Raw genomic sequence first — 16,465 nt, forward strand, 5'->3', positions numbered from 1 at the left:
TTGTTACACCTGAAACTTGTCTTGCCGTGAAGATTCCAGTCAGGCATATGAAAAAATCTTTGGTCACTAATACCTTTTGCTTTTTTTGCCTTTTTTTTTTTTTTAACCATTTGTTTCATCTATTGGTCAATGAATGAGTGCTGTGAGGAGGCCCTTACACAGGGTGCCCAGAGCAGCTGTGAAGATCCCTGGAAGTGCCCAAGGCCAGGCTGGATGGGGCTTGGAGGAGCCTGGGATAGTGGAAGGTGTCCCTGCTTCTGGAACCTGATGGGTTTTAAGGTCCTTTCTAACCCAAACCATTCTATGAACATCCAGTAAAACCAGGGGATCTTTCCATGGTATTCTCCTTCAGAAAGGGAACAGTTGTTCCCTGCTAAGTCACATACCAGATTTAAATCAGTGCTGCTCCATCTTCCACTTGGAATTCCCCCCTGGCTCTGTAACATCTGCCACACCTTGGTCCTTGTCCTGCTGCTGATGTTTTAGGGCTTTGCTCGGGTCCCAGCTGCCCATTGATAACGTAACACTTGTGTTCCCTTTGCAGAACATGTGGATTGAGAGAACCATCTACGTGACAGCCTATAAATTACCAGGGATCCTCAGGTGGTTTGAAGTCAAATCAGTTTTCATGGTAAGATCAGCTTGGCTGTATTGAGATTGTGTAAAACAATGGGGTTTTTAGACAGCCAGGGAGCATTTGTGTGTCTCAGTGGCTGTGCTTAGATCTGTGAACAGGGAATCCATGGGATTGTACCTGGCACATCCTGAGGGAATCTGCTGAGGGTGCTGGTTGCTGGCTGAGGGTGACTCAGGCAATGCTTTTCCACTCCTGAGGGAAGGGAATGCAGCCAGCCCTCCACGGCTCTCAACCCTTTTAGAAAGCATTGGTGTCCTTCAGCAGGTGCCTAGAACGAAGAGAGACCTGAGGTGGTGCAGGGAAACTCTGCTCCATCCCAGAGAATCTAGCCTGAACTTTATCAAAGAGGATCTGGATATTTTCATTGTCATTAATTCAGAATATCCCAATAATCAAAGGCATTGTATGTCTGCAGTTCTTACCACTCGTGGTTAAAGGTTGTTTTTGTTTCTTCTCCATATTTAGCTAAATATACCCTCAGCAACCTCACAGAGTAACTCCAAATTACTCATTTCTCTGTTCAACCATTTAGACTGTTTAGATAAGACATATCCATTAAACGCCTTTAAGATTAAATTATTCTTATGCAGCTGTAATTTTTAAGTAGCAATAAAAACATTGTTACTGCGGTTTTGAAATCTCTCTTGTGAGGCTTATTTTTAAAGGAAAAGAACAATTTGCATATGATTAATTAAAACCTTTTTCATTGCTCCATTGAGGTTATGTTGGACAGTTGTATTTGGATGAACAGAAGTAATGCAGAAAATTACTATGGTATCTATAGTAACAGAATATGAATGTGATGTGTGACAGTAACAGGCAGCTGAATAAAACACATTGAATTTTTAATGAATTTCGTAGTTTCAATATAACCCTGATGGAGAAGATTGTATTTATCTTCATGATGGCAAGAAGTGCTGTTTGTAAAGGCTGGCAGATCTGATGCCAGGCCTGATGAGCAGAGAGCAGAGCCTGACAGGCACTTGCTGTTCACCCCTCCTGCTCTGCCTGGCATCCAAATGGGCACAAATCCCGTCAGCCTTTTGGGAGCAAGGATTGTATGAGTTGCAGAGCTGAGAAATGATAGCAGAATGGAACTTAATAACGTGTGGGAAGACTGCTACAGATAACTTCTGACCTCCTCTGGCACAGTTCCTACAAAATGGGTATTGACTTTCCTCAAGATCTCTGTCAGCTAAAATGCTGCAAGGAGGATCACAGGGTTTACATCCCTGTAATGCTAAATTGTGATTATGGATACAGATATTATTGATCCCCTGCTAAGCACCAGGATACTCCAGCAGCTCTGCATGTTTCATATTTTATTGATGGAACTGGAATATCGTTAAAGGAAGAGGTGAGATTACATCAAATCAGTGCTGAGAGAATGGAGTAATTTCATAAATGCAGTGTATTATGTTACATAACCCATAGGAACATACAGAGTTGCTTTAAATCTACTGGCTTTTCAAATTCCTTCTGAGTACTTTTACCTAAACCTTTGAAATCTATTCATTATCTGCAAGGAATTTGGGGCCAGCATTTCTTATTCTCTATCTGATTTGCTTTAGCTGGGCACAAGAAGTTGTAGGGGAGAGACACCAGCCAGGGAATTAGAAATCAGATTTTGAATCACACTTGAGTTTAAAAAGCACGAGTGCTAATGTCTGTTTTGTTCTTATCTTGGAATTTGTAGTGGTGCAAATGTCTCAGGAGAATGTAATTCCTGTTTTCCCTGGATAGAGAGAGGAGTGCCCAGAGTGACACTGTGAACAAGGCTCAGAATTTACACTTCTCATAAATAGCTTTCACCGGGTTCCAAAGCCCAGTTTGTAGTAGTGAGATGGCAACTGCAATTCTCCATCTGCTTTTAAAAAATTAGAGGGAGTGTTACAAGAGTAGTAAAAGAAAGGAGAATGAGAAAGAAAGCCATGATTGCTGCTACAGAAAAGTCAAAAAGCTGTCAGCTCAATGAGTGCTAATTTCTGGAGATGCTCAAGAGCTTTAAAAGCAATGGTTCATCAACACATTATTGCATAGTTATAAGGCCATTAATACAAGTGACAGAATACTAAATTTAGCATTTAGTGATGCTCCCAGCAGTTGTTGCCCAATCAGATGCTGGATGTGGCTCCACTGCCCAGTCCAGATTCCCCCGTGGCACGCTGGGCTCTGTCCGAGCCTGGCCTGCTCCCTGTTCCCAGCAGAGACACCAGGCTCCTTCTGCCTTCCAGAATCATTCAGCAGGCAGGCTGCTCAAAATGCTAATTAAAACATCCTTGATGTAATCAGCTGGCAGGTGTAAGAGTAACAACTAAAGAGATTTGATTATAAGTGGTTCTCAGAAACAGGGTAAGCAACTGATAGCCAGGTAGAAGTGCTGCTTTGTTTATGGAGCATTTATGCAAATGAGGCTGTAATCAAATATACACTTGCATTTTCCTCACAGGCCTCAATTAACCTTCCTTTCCTCTCCCTACCACATCATTTTTTTTCATACAAGCAGGCTGTGGCTTCCAGTGAGGACTCTCCACACTCTGGGTCACTGCAAGTTACTGATTTTCAGCCCATTCACTAATGTTTAAAATATTTTAATACTGTTTTTTTCAACATGAACTTTTTGAAAGGCACGGTAGCTGGGCATAAAAAGTAGCTGGAGGTCAGCAATTAAAATAAAGCAAGTTTTAGACAGCATAAGAGCTAATTCACCCTGTGAAGGCATCTAAGAAGACTCTTCATTGAAGTCCAGGTAGAAAGAAAATTTGTCTCCCTTCAGTTCTCAATGGTCAGATGAAGAAAATGTGACCTCTTGGGAAAAAGCACAGCAGATAGTTTAGATGTCATCTCATCAACATTTCAACTCGATGTCCTTGGAAACACACCAAAATAATCAGTGCAAAAATATCTTCCTGATTTTTGAGCAGCTTAGGATTACATTTTCCATCAGAAAATCCACGTTAAAGTTATCATTTCTTTCTTACTGTTACGTTAAGCTGGATCTTCTTTGTGCTGCTAAAACTCACCAACCCTTAATCTCTGATGTTCTCCATAATCCTCCAAAAAACCTCACGTGATTGCTGCCAGAGCCTTTCTGGATGCTGTGCTGGGATGTAATCCCTCCTGCAGCAGCAAGATGCAGTTAACTTCCTCCACTGATACCCATCATCATATCAGTTACTGCAGCACAGAGATACCAAATACCTCAATCACCCTTTCTGGTAATTATTGGTCAAAAATCTCCCAGTAACCTCGGTTCTGAAATGCCTGGAGCGTTTCTGCCCCTGGGGTTTTGCTGAGCAGGTGAAAAACTCTGCCCCTGGTTTGAAATCTGCTTTTGCTTGGGTTTTAGGTGGAGATCAGCCCCCTGGAGAACGCCATCGAAACCATGCAGCTGACCAATGACAAGATCAATAACATGGTGCAGCAGCACCTGAACGACCCCAACCTGCCCATCAACCCCCTGTCCATGCTGCTCAACGGCATCGTCGACCCCGCCGTCATGGGCGGCTTCGCCAACTACGAGAAGGTAACGCCAGCGTTCCCTGAACTCCACCAGGATCCACTGAATTCCACCAGGATTCACTGAACTCCACCAGGATTCCCTGAATTCCACCAGGATTCACTGAATTCTGCTAGGGTTCCCCTGAGCTCCACCAGGGTTCACTGAACTCCACCAGGATTCACTGACTTCTGCTAGGATTCCCCTGAACTCCACCAGGATTCCCTGAATTCCACCAGGATTCACTGAATTCCACCAGGATTCACTGAATTCTGCTAGGGTTCCCCTGAACTCCACCAGAGTTCACTGAACTCCACCAGGATTCACTGAATTCTGCTAGGATTCCCTGAATTCCACCAGGATTCACTGAATTCCACCAGGATTCACTGAATTCCACCAGGATTCACTGAATTCCGCTAGGATTCACTGAATTCTGCCAGGATTCCCTGAATCCCACCAGGATTCCCTGAATTCCACCAGGATCCCCTGAATTCCACCAGGATTCACTGAATTCTGCCAGGATTCCCCTGAATTCCACCAGGATTCCCCTGAATTCCACCAGGATTCCCTGAATTCCACCAGGATTCCCCTGAATTCCACCAGGATTCCCTCAATTCCACCAGGATCCCCTGCCCTGCTGGGCCTCAGCTGAGCCCAGCACAGGGAGGATGTGGAGAGAGGGCAGAGCAGGGATGGAGCAGCTCTGCTGGGAGGAAAGGCCGGGAGAGCTGGGATTGTTCACCTGGAGAGGAGAAGTTTGGGGTGACCTCAGTGTGGCCTTCCAGGGCCTGAAGGGGCTCCAGGAGAGCTGGAGAGGGACTGGGGACAAGGATGGAGGGACAGGACACAGGGAATGGCTCCCACTGCCAGGGGCAGGGCTGGATGGGAGATTGGGAATTGGGAACAGAGAGCCCAGAGCAGCTGGGGTTGCCCCTGGATCCCTGGCAGTGCCCAAGGCCAGGCTGGACATTGGGGCTGGGAGCACCTGGGACAGGGGAAGGTGTCCCTGCCATGGCAGGGGTGGCACTGGGAGGGCTTTAAGCTCCTTTCCAACCCAAATCAATGTGATTCTGTGATTCCACAATTTTCACTTTGTGTTTGTAGCTGTTACTTTGCAGAATTTTTAAGCTGATCAATTTATCTTCATTGTAGCTCATTCCTCTGGTAGTAAGTCTTTCATTTTCTGCAATAATTCCTCATTTCTCTCTCTCTCAATTAGGCTTTTTTTACTGAAAAATACATGCATGAGCATCCAGAGGATCATGACAAGATTGAGAAGCTGAAGGATCTGATTGCTTGGCAGGTAAAAAACTTGAAGTCAGGTTTGGCAGAGGCAGCTGCTGTGGAAAGACAGCTTGGTGTCACTTTGGAGGAAATTCAGACATTATCCTCACCTTGGGTACATTTCTTTGCCATTTAAATCTGTCTTGGAGCTTGAGTTAAAGTTCATCTTTTCAAATCTGACATAATTGCTCATTTTGATAAACTTGCAGAGAACAAATATGATCAAGATATCTTCTTTTTTCTTGTGTGTGGTTTTTGTTTTTTGGGTTTTTGGTTTTTTTTTTGTAAACAGAGTAAGTGACAATCTCCCATCTCTATCAGATGATAAAATATTTTTCAGGGCAAACAAGAGACAATTCCAGTTTTGCTCCATAGTCACATACTGGACATTTTTCTGTGGTCTCAATATAATTTTATGATAACTAAAAAAATACCAGGTTGATTGGAAGTGTTTTATTTTTCCCACAGAAAAAGAAAGTGAATCATTGTCTTTTCATATTCAGTTCTGTCTTTATAATAAAGGGAATAATTTACATCTCCTTAGATTTCAGTCTTAGAGGTAGTAGAACCAAAGCTACAGAATTCAAAAATAAAATATCCTCTGAAGGTCTTAAAAGTATCAGTGAGTAAAAAACTCTTTTGGTCTGACCAAAAAAAAAAAAAGAAAAGGCATTTTTAATTTATTTTCTTGTGAGCTTTTAGAAAAGATTAGATTTTGTAAGCTTTAAGTTTTATGGAGGAAAATAATTTGGTCCCAGGAGACTGACTTGGTGTCAGCTCTGTGTCTTTGCCTCTGAGAGTGATACTTCAAATGAATTCCAAACACACTTCCCCTCAGCAAAGGCTCACTTTGGTGACACTTGTGTATTAAAATAATATTACAATTTGAAAATGGGTATGGCAGCTGATCACATTGTATTGTAATTATTCAGGGCTTTTAAAAAACATAATTTCCCATCAGTTTTGTACTTCAGAAACAACAGGAACCAGGAAAATAGAGAAAAGGGATCAAAATTTATTTTTATATCTGAAAATAAGAGTCACATAAAAGTCCTTTCAGTGCTTTTAAATTGCCTTGGATATTTCATACACATTTAGGGGATCCTAAAATTTAAAATTCCTCTCAAATTACTTCAGTTTCCAGCCAGGTGGGAGTCAGCTCCCAAATGTTGGGAGAGGGATGTGTATGGAAGCCTGTGGAGGGGCTGAATTCATCCTGGGCTGACGGGTGGAAAGCAAAAAGGAGATTTCATTTTTCAATAATGTGGGGCTTGGGGTTCTGTAATCACATGGAATTTTCTCCCTGCTGCATAAATCAATCTGGGTAGATGAAATAGGAGCCTGACAATTGTATTACCAGCTGACCAGTTAAATTCAATTTTTTTCATCTCCTTACCTCTTTCTCCACTGTGCTGTGGAATTCATAATTCATAATTCATATAATTCCTGTGAACTTCAAGTGCACATTTTGTTTCTGTCTCTTATTAATTCAGATAAATTCCATTAGCAAAGCAATGTCCATTTTTGTCCTTTTTGGTGCTTTTCCAGCTTAGGCAAAAAATGTTCCCATGCAACTGCACCATTTCAAGCTGATCCTTCATTTTAACATGAAGATAATGAAATGATTGATTGAAATTAAGGCGGAGAAATGAATGATTGATGACATTAGTCACTCTGAATTTAGCTAAAGTATTTACAGCACAGCAAAACAGAAAAATACCACAGCAAATCAAACCCTTGTGCTCCTTCTACAGAGATGAAAGAACTGCTGCATACCAAAGTCAGGTTTTATGCTCATATTTTATGATCCCCTTGCTCTGAAAGATTGTTTTCAAAGATTAGTTTAATAATTCAAATCAATGTCATTTTTTTCAGTCTTTTCAGCTGAGCAGGTTGAGATTTTATAAAAAACAAAAAGGGGAAACAAATCAGGGAATAATTTCAGGTTGCAGTGGAACTTTATAAAATTTTAAAGTCAGCCAAGAACAGAGTTATGAAATAAGAAAATGCCCTTTCTGCAAGGCCAGATTAATTTGGAATATCATGAATGTGGCAAAATTCTGCCTCTGACAGGTGTGAAATTCCATGTCAGGCATCAGCACATTTCCCTGTGTCTGGAAAGGAGACACAGGAGGAGTTTGGAAGTTGGTAGAAGGTGAAACAGAAATGGTAACACAGTTGGAAGTTCTTCCTGCACTTGATAAATGTTTAAAAATTAAGTGGTCTTTAACAGGGAGGCCAAACATCCTGATTCAGCAGCCTCACATTCTTCTGTGGCAAAGCCATGGGACATTCATGGATTTCAGCTTCTAAAAGATTAACAAACCACTCCTCCTTCTCCTTCTCTTCCTTCTTCTTCCCCTTTTCCTTGGCCTCCTCCTTCTTGTTGTTGTTCTTCTTGTTGTTCTTCTCCTCCTTCTTGTACTTCTTCTCCTTGTTCTTGTTCTTGTTCTTGTTCTTGTTCTTGTTCTTGTTCTTGTTCTTGTTCTTCTCCTTCTCCTTCTCCTTCTCCTTCTCCTTCTCCCTCCCCCCACATTTTTTTCCTACAAATAATGTCATTTACTTTCCGTTCTTGATTTTCCAGCCTGGATGTGGCTGATCCCCCAGACAGGTTCTTCAGTGCGTTTTCTACCCATAAAATGGTCTCATATGCTTCACCTTGGTAATTCCAGTGTTTTTTTAAAAAATCCATTTCCAGTGTCAACAGTTCTTTAAAATAAATGAGCCAAGTGACCGCTTATCCCTCCAAAACAGGAGGGTCACAGTGTGGCCTGGTAATGATGTAAATTTAGAAATCCATTTTCTTATTGAGAGCAGGGAAAACTTTATGGTTTTGTGTTTAATTTTTGTCAAGTGCAAATCTATATGCTTATAAATAGAAGCCACTACATTAAAAAAACCAGTCATTATTCTTCTCTTTGTAGTCTTTTAGGAGGAGCACCTCTTTCCATTTACATAGTGCCAAATCTCAGGGAATCATCTTGATAAGATTTCTTGAGTTTGTTCATCTGTAATTCATCTGTGTATTTATTATTCTCCTTACTAATAAAGCTGCTGCTTTTGATTGCTGCTCAGTCTTATTAGAAAAATCTGTTTTTAATCAGTATTATGATTTAATTATGAATTATTAAGAAGAAGCCTCTTAGCTTGATTGCTGCAGAGAATATCTGAGTTAGAATCAGAGCACTGTGTGGGCTGAAACGGACCTGGAAGAGGAAATATTTTTCCTGAGCTGGAGGTAGAAAACTCTAATGGTGTGTCTGGGTAGCTGGGAGAATGAAAATGTCTCTCTTAAAACATTTCCAAAGGTCAGCTACACCTCCACACTAGGAACTAATTATATAATCCTGTGCTGGCATGGATATTTTGTGACAGAAGCCTTGAAGATAAATGATTATTTTCAGTTACAAAAGAGAATTAATTTAATTTTTTCCCTCTTCTGTTTTCTTCTCAGAGAAAATAAAATAATTTTTCTAAGGAGAACTATATAGCATCTAAAACTGTATGTTTTATTAATAAATATTGCTCTGCAATATATATCTGTCCAAGGATGGAGCTCATTTGCAGCTTTAGAAAGAGCATTTATTAAAGAAAACAAACTATTTTCGTCTTCAGGGTTTTATCCTCATGGAACTGGGAAAGGTTTTGATATTAATAACCTGGTGTGAGACTCATCATTCATCAGTTTGGTGTTTTGAAGTACAGAATCTGTGGGGGCTTGTGAATAGAATATCACAGGAGGGTTTGTGCTGTGGGATAAATCCAGTATGGGATTTCTGGGCAGAATTAGGGCTGAATTAAATGTGAAGGACTTGGTTTAACAGAAAAAAAAGGAAATCCTGGAGAACAGGGGTTTAGATCCTGTCCTATATCATATACAAGGAATGATAATGGTCACTGTGATCATAATAATAATTCTTGTCATTTTTAATATTATTATTGTTATTATTGTTATGATTATTATCAGTGTTATATTGCTATTACTAGTGCTCTTATTGCTAATGTTATTATTTCTGCACGAGCTCTTTCCCTGCTGTGGCAGCCTTCCCTTGTCCCTTGGCGTGGGAGGGGCCAGGCAGGGTGGAACAGCCAAATTCTGCTTTCCAGATCCCATTCCTGGCCGAAGGCATCCGGATCCACGGGGAGAAGGTGACAGAGGCCCTGAGGCCGTTCCACGAGAGGATGGAGGCGTGTTTCAGGCAGCTGAAGGACAAGGTGGAAAAGCAGTATGGCGTCCGCGCCATCGTAAGTTCCCTCCCAGTTCCTCCTTTCCCCATATCAGAAATTCCCTTAAGTTACAACAACCTCTATTCCTGTGTGATGGTTGCATTGATTTAAAAGAGCAGTGTAGATGCAGAGTTCCTGCTTGTTCCCTGTGATCATCAAGTTATGGAATACTGAGCAGATGAGAGATGTTGAGGAAGCCTCGGTGCTTTCATTTCCGAGCACGGGAGCAATTTCTAAACTGCCCGAGTCTGTTCCTTGAAAGTCAAGATAATCCTTCAGTTCTGAAGGACTTGGGTTACAAAAACAAATTTAAAAATGGGCACTTCCAGAGCTGAATGTCGCCTTTCCCTAGGTGGAATTCCTTTGGGGAAGGGAGGGCTGTGCTGCTCTATGGTTGTGTTGTACCTACACTGAATGTAGGCAGGCAAGAAAGCCACACCTCCTACTTCGTGAGTTTAAAAGGACTGAAATCCATGCTTTTCTTATTCCAGCAACTTATTGCCAGTTGCTGCTTCATCCTTGAGGGAAAGCCAAAAATTTCATGGTGTTTCCAGTGGAGGTTTGTTCTGCTTTTGAGTGTTGAGTGTGAAGGTCAGAACAAACAAAGCAAACAGCTTTTTAATTCAGGATAGAATTAATAATTCAGTCAAAAATACATGGGTGGGTGCTATTATGAGATCCTGTTTTGCTTGGGGCAAAGGAGGCTCAGGGGGCCCTTGTGGCTCTGCACAGCTCCTGCCAGGAGGGGACAGCCGGGGGGTCGGGCTGTGCTCCAGGAACAGGGACAGGAGCAGAGGGAACGGCCTCAGGCTGGGCCAGGGCAGCTCAGGGTGGGCACAGCAGGAATTTCCCCATGGAAAGGGGGATCAGGAACTGGCACTGCCCAGGGAGGGCTGAAGTCCCCATCCCTGTGGGTGTCCAAGGAATCACTGGATTTGCACTTGTCCTCTGGGCTGGTGAGGACTGGGCACAGCTTGGACTCCATCTCCAAAGACTTTTCCAGCCTCAATAATTCTGGGATTCTGTCTGCAGCAATGACATCTATTTTTTAATGGGGACACAGATCTTACAGGGAACATTCCAGCCTTTGTGGTATCCTTTAAGTGATGTTCTGTTTGTGGTCCTTCAAATCCCATCTTATGAATTTATATATTCAGGGAAAAGTTCAAACAGTAATTTATTTCCAGGGAGAACAGAAGTAATTAACATTAATGATACCTACATGTCAGTCACTTCAGTAATATCCATTTACATCATCAAGGAGATGACTGGAAAGTGGTGTTATCTCTCTAATTTCACTCTACCCACCAGTAAGAATGTTCAGGATTGATGGAGTTTTATCGCTTCTGTCTTCCTTGTACAAGGCCAATTTACCAGTAGTTGACAGGGTGGAAAATATACCTGTAATTAAACAGCATGAGATTCTTATTTGTTGACTGCAAGAGTTCAATTATTTTATGCATATATCAGTTATTAATGACTAACAAAGCTTGGAGAAATATTCAGAACTCTGAAATTGTCTGAAACAAACCCAAAACTTTAATATATTTTCTTCTTAACCTGGTGTCACTCTGTAAATTGGCTCTCCTGATACTTTCAACATAAAGTCTCTCTTTGTGGGTTTTTACTTTGGGTTTTTTGGGTTTTTATGAAGTCCATTTCATTGAAATATATTGACAAGGCAGTCACAATGACGGCAGAGATGGATTAAAAAATTATATGTAAAAAGATTGTCTTTTAAAAGCAAGATATAAAAAAGCATGGAAATACCATTGGAACAAAGGAATTCTTGGAATATGCTTCAAAGTATACATCTGCCTGTGAGGACCTAAATATTTTTTTCCAGTCCTTTGGGTGGATTTCCTTTAGAACCTGTTTCCTTGTTGGTAACATGAGGTCTTGGTTGTTATTAATTCATTAATGCTACCAAACTCTACCTGGAAGAAAATCCACAGAACCTTCCCCATTCCCTTTGGCGTGTGGATTTTTGTAGCCACATTTCTCTTCACAGAGAAAAGCAAGGCACAACTTCCCAAGGATATTTCAGGGATTCACATTCTCTGAACCTCAGACAAAGAAAAAACCATTCTTATCTCAGTTGCTGCTCCTCTTGTTGTTCACAAGTGGAATGCATTGTGGAAGATGGTTTACCCGAAGGGAATTGGATTCTGGTGTGTTTTGATTCACTGACCAGTTGAATCCATGTGTGTGTGTCAGGACTGTCAGCTGACAGTCACAAGACTCTGGGCAGTTGAGTTGAGTGCTTGGGCAGGTTCAGTTTAGATGTAATGTAATATAGTGTAATATAATATACTATAATAAGGTAATTAATTACCCTTCTGATATCAACGAAGTCAGATGCATCATTTCTCCCCTTCGTCAAGGTTGCTTGCTTTTTACAATAGTGTTGTTTTTTTGGGATGAAGCAGTGACATCTGTCCTTTCTTGGCTGCAGCTGCCGGGCCTGGAGGAGCGGCGGGGCAGCCGGCCGCGCTCCATGGTGCGCTCCTTCACCATGCCCTCGTCATCCCGGCCCCTCTCCGTGGCCTCCGTCAGCTCCCTCTCCTCGGACAGCACTCCCTCCCGGCCCGGCTCCGACGGGTGAGTGGGGATCCCAGCCAGGATTGTCCCTAAAGCACCCCAGGGTGGGTGAGTGGGGGATCTCCAGCCAGGGATTGTCCCTGAAGCTCCCTGGGGTGGGTGAGTGAAGATCTCCAGCCAGGATTGTCCCTGATGCTCTCTGGGGTTGGGGGGTGAGTGTCATTCCCAGATCTCGGAGCTGGAAGCAGATGGGAGGGCTGGGGATGTTCGGTTGGAGAAGGGAAGATCCAGGGTGACCCCAGAGCCTCTTCCAGTGGCTAAATGGGCTCCAGAAGAGCTGGAGAATGTCGTGGTTGAGATGGAGACAATACAAAGCAACACACTCAATTTTCAGAAGGCTTCAAACTGTTCTTATTGTGCCATGCATGCTTTTTATACATTCTTACAAAACTCCTAAGTTTACACTTTACGCATTGGCCAGGAAAGACAAACAAAGTGCTCATTGGAACAGTTGCAGGTTTCTTTAATTTATCCTTTCTTTCTTGGTTCCTGTGTCAATGACCATTCTTTCAGGAGTGAACATGGATCCTCTTATCAAACATGGATTCTCTTACCAAGCTTCTCTGTGGCTCACAGAAGTCACTGTAAAACCTCTTCCACAGGAGAGGGACTGGGGACAAGGCATGGAGGGGCAGGACACAGGGAATGGCTTTCACTGCCAGAAGGCAGGGATGGATGGAATACTGGGAAGGAATTTTTGGCTGTGAGGATGAGGAGGGGCTGGACTGGAATTCCCAGAGCAGCTGTGGCTGCCCCTGAATCCTTGGAAGGATTGGACCCTGGGGCTTGGGGCAGCCTGAGAACAGTGTAAGGTGTCCCTGCCCTGGAACTGGATGAGTTTTAAGGTCCCTTCCATCCCAAACTATTCCATGATTTTTATAAGTGACAGCCTAATATTGGGCTTGGCTAAAAACCCCAACCTACAGAGACATTTCTCTCAAGGTCACTTGTTCTCTAACCCAGATAAATGTTCTTTTTTCCCTCTAAGCTTTCAAACAACACCAGAAAACCCCAAAGAGGAGATCAGTTCCCCCTTTTTAGAGTAGCACAGGTGTGTGAGAGATGCTCTGCAGGCCGTGTGTGCAGCCAGCCCTGTCCCAGGAGCTCAGGGCAGGATTACCTGACTGCTCAATCACTGCTGCTCACTCCAGCTGCCAGAGGAAAAGCTGCTTATGGCAAGATTGTACTTCAAGACTTATCAAGATATTTCACATGAGAACTGGGAATTCTGTTGATAAGCCCTGTCTCACAGTCACATCCCTCAAAGAACAAAATAATCTGTTTGCTGTCTGGGCTTTCCATGCAGCCTCAGAAGTCCCTTCTCTCTCTTCCTCCCCTCAGGCACCCCTGTAATCCAGAAATGCAATATTTGACCAAGGCAGCAGTTTTTTTTAAAGCCTTCTGAAGGGCTGCTGATTTACAGGGATGTGCTGGAAACTCCTGTGCACCTTCAGAGGGGAGTTAATACCTGGCTAGAGACTAAAGGCATCAAGTAAAATTAAATCCAGCACCTAAGGACCAACAGGATGCTTGCCTTGATTACAAAGAGTTTATTTAATTATTGGGAGGAGCTGTGGATAGGGCACAGCTCAGCCCTCATTCCACTGCTCTCTGGAATGCTTTCACACATTGGTGTAAATGTGGGACAGCTGAGATTCTGAGTTTTGACTAATTCTAAACAAAGTTGTCTTGCTGGAACTTGGGCAGAACAGCCATCCCAAGTAAGTGAGCAACTTCGTTTTATCTCAGAAGAAAAATACTGATTATTTCCCTGCGTCTCTCTGGTTTTCCCTTCAAAATCTTTAAACGTATTTTACTTTCTCGTTGGGTGTTATTTCCTTCAGGTTCACCTCTCAGCTGTGTTGTGGTAGGTGTCACATGGCAGTTTTTGAGCATCTGAGTCTCCTCAGGGTGCATTTTCACAAAGATCCCACAGTTCAGCTCAGCTCCTGCTCTGAGCCCAGGGCAATACAGGAAAATAGAATGAACAGCTCTTGTCACTGAGAAGGCCTGAAAATACCTCTCATTTGTTTGATCAGGAGGAGGAGAAAAAAAATCATGAGATATAAATAATATGAAAAACCTCAAAAATTCAGGTGGCTGTAAAATCATGTGGGTGGTTTGGCATGCTGGCCTGGCAGAAGTTTCCTCCTGTTCCTGCTGTAGTTGGTGGGGTTTATGGTCAGTTCTCCTCTTGTCTTTTCATGCCTCTTCATAAATTAAAGTTGAGAATAGAGACAAAGCTAAAAAACTATTAAACATGAAGCTAAAGGAGTGTCTTATCCAAATCACCCAGTTTCTATTTAATGCCATTTCCAGCTCCTGCTCTGGAGCTTTTAAACAGCAAAGACTCAAAGAAGACTTTGACACAGGACGTGTTTTACAACTCCCAACTCTATGTATAAATAAAACTGAATTTTAAAAAGGGCTTTGGGTTTATTCCCTACTTAAAATGGGACTTAGAAATACAAATGCGAGCACTTGCACTCAGTGGTTGGAAGCAGGAGAATCCTGGGGTCCAGTGGGATTTCTCAGCTCTTGGCAGTCCCAAAGTGCTTCCAGCTGGAGCACAGTGTGCTGACCCATTCTAGCACAGATACACTAATAATTCAAATAATTAATAGTCCTAATACAGTGCTTGGAAGGGAAGCAATTAATCATTGTCTGAAGGATGGAAATTCCTCTTGTGAATTTGCAGCTGGCCTCGGAGGTGCTGGCACCACCCAGTCCAAAATACACAACGCAGGTTCCTAAGAAGTCCTGGTGTTGGGAGAGATGGGCTCTGCTCTGCGCTCTGTCCCTGAAGTTCTTTGTGGCCCTGGGCAAATTGTTGCCTTCCCTTTTCCCTGTCTGTAAAATGGGATGGATAAACTCGTGGATTTGTTCCCAACCCATGGGATTCAGGATTTGGAAAGTGGCTCAGGGGCTGCTGTTGCAGCTGCTGCTTTGAGCATCTTCCCATCAAAGGGGCTGATGTAGAGTGGAAACAACAACAAAAAAGTAACAATAATTTGGGATATTGCTGTTGGGCATTGCTGCTAATGGTTGGGATTAGGATAGTGTCAGTGCAGATTGTCTGAAATATGAATACTCTGGAATTTCACAGCAAAGACTGTGGCCTGTGCCTGCATGCACCCCATGGCGTGGGAAATGCTTTTCCCGGGCTAAAAATGTCCTTCTTTGGGAAGTTTTGGGTTGTTTTTGGTTTTGTAATGTGGTGGTTTGAGACAGTCTTAAAATCTGCCAGCATGATTTTGTCTGGGTGTGATCTTAGTGGTGTGTTTCATTTATAATATAAAATAAATCATAAAATACTTTGTCTAGCCAAGACTGCTCCATCTCTGGAAGTGTCCAAGGTTGGAGCACCCTGGGATTGTGGAAGGTGTCCCTGTCCATGGCAGGGAGTAGGACTAGAGTTTCCAGGTGCCTCATCATGGAGAGTGGCAGTGCTAAATGAGAAAGCCATTTTTGATGTGAAATTCAGGAGTTTGTGCAGCCAGAAACCAATAAATTTACTGCAGAGCAGGGAAATCTGCAGCTCCGCTTCTCCAGCAGTCCTGCAGTAATTTTTATTATAAGACAATTATGATTGTGTGACCTCCTGCCCCCTCCTTCTCCCTCTAATGAGTTTTCCTGGATTAGCAAAGCCTCATTAACTCGAGCGAGACTTTGGGAAATACGTAAATAAAAATTAGTTGTTTTGAAAACAGCATTTTATTGATCTGAGCAACAACATTTTTCCTTAGGTTCGTGCTGGAGCCCCTCCTGCCAAAAAAGATGCATTCTAGGTCGCAAGATAAATTGGACAAGGATGACCTAGATAAAGATAAAAAGGAAAAGAAGAAGGAGAAGAGGAACAGCAAGCATCAAGAGATATTTGATAAAGAATTTAAATCTACTGATATTTCTCTGCAGCAGGCTGAAGCAGTGATCCTTTCAGAAACGGTAACTTTATTAGCAAGGAAAGCTTTATCTAATTCTGAGCTGTGTTCTCTCTCTTTTGAAATCAAGATGTTGATTTTTACCGTTTAGGTCCTTTGTAGGCCAGAAATAACTCTGAGGGGATATACCACAGTGTTAATATACATGCTAATGAATCAAAAATACAGATTTCATTTACAGTGGGGAAAAGATCTTCTGAAAATCTTCACCCAAAGCTCTGAGTGACTGTTTGATAAAGGAGCAGATGGCACAGCATAGCTGACATAAATGATGCC

The 16,465-nt window shown here is 42.5% G+C and overlaps 1 protein-coding gene across 2 annotated transcripts in view; it reads left to right on the top strand.

The window, feature by feature from the left end:
- DOCK1 (dedicator of cytokinesis 1) overlaps window positions 1–16,465 on the top strand; it is a 265,941-nt gene that overhangs the window by 229,229 nt on the left and 20,247 nt on the right. For both annotated transcript variants that reach the window (XM_064431580.1, XM_064431581.1), the window contains exons 44-49: window positions 545–631; window positions 3,987–4,163; window positions 5,356–5,439; window positions 9,528–9,665; window positions 12,103–12,248; window positions 15,995–16,193. In XM_064431580.1, the coding sequence (XP_064287650.1) occupies window positions 545–631; window positions 3,987–4,163; window positions 5,356–5,439; window positions 9,528–9,665; window positions 12,103–12,248; window positions 15,995–16,193 (831 nt within the window). The remainder of the gene's footprint in view (window positions 1–544; window positions 632–3,986; window positions 4,164–5,355; window positions 5,440–9,527; window positions 9,666–12,102; window positions 12,249–15,994; window positions 16,194–16,465) is intronic.

This window comes from Passer domesticus, chromosome 8, assembly GCF_036417665.1.
Source record: "Passer domesticus isolate bPasDom1 chromosome 8, bPasDom1.hap1, whole genome shotgun sequence".
In the NCBI taxonomy this organism is placed as follows: domain Eukaryota; kingdom Metazoa; phylum Chordata; class Aves; order Passeriformes; family Passeridae; genus Passer; species Passer domesticus.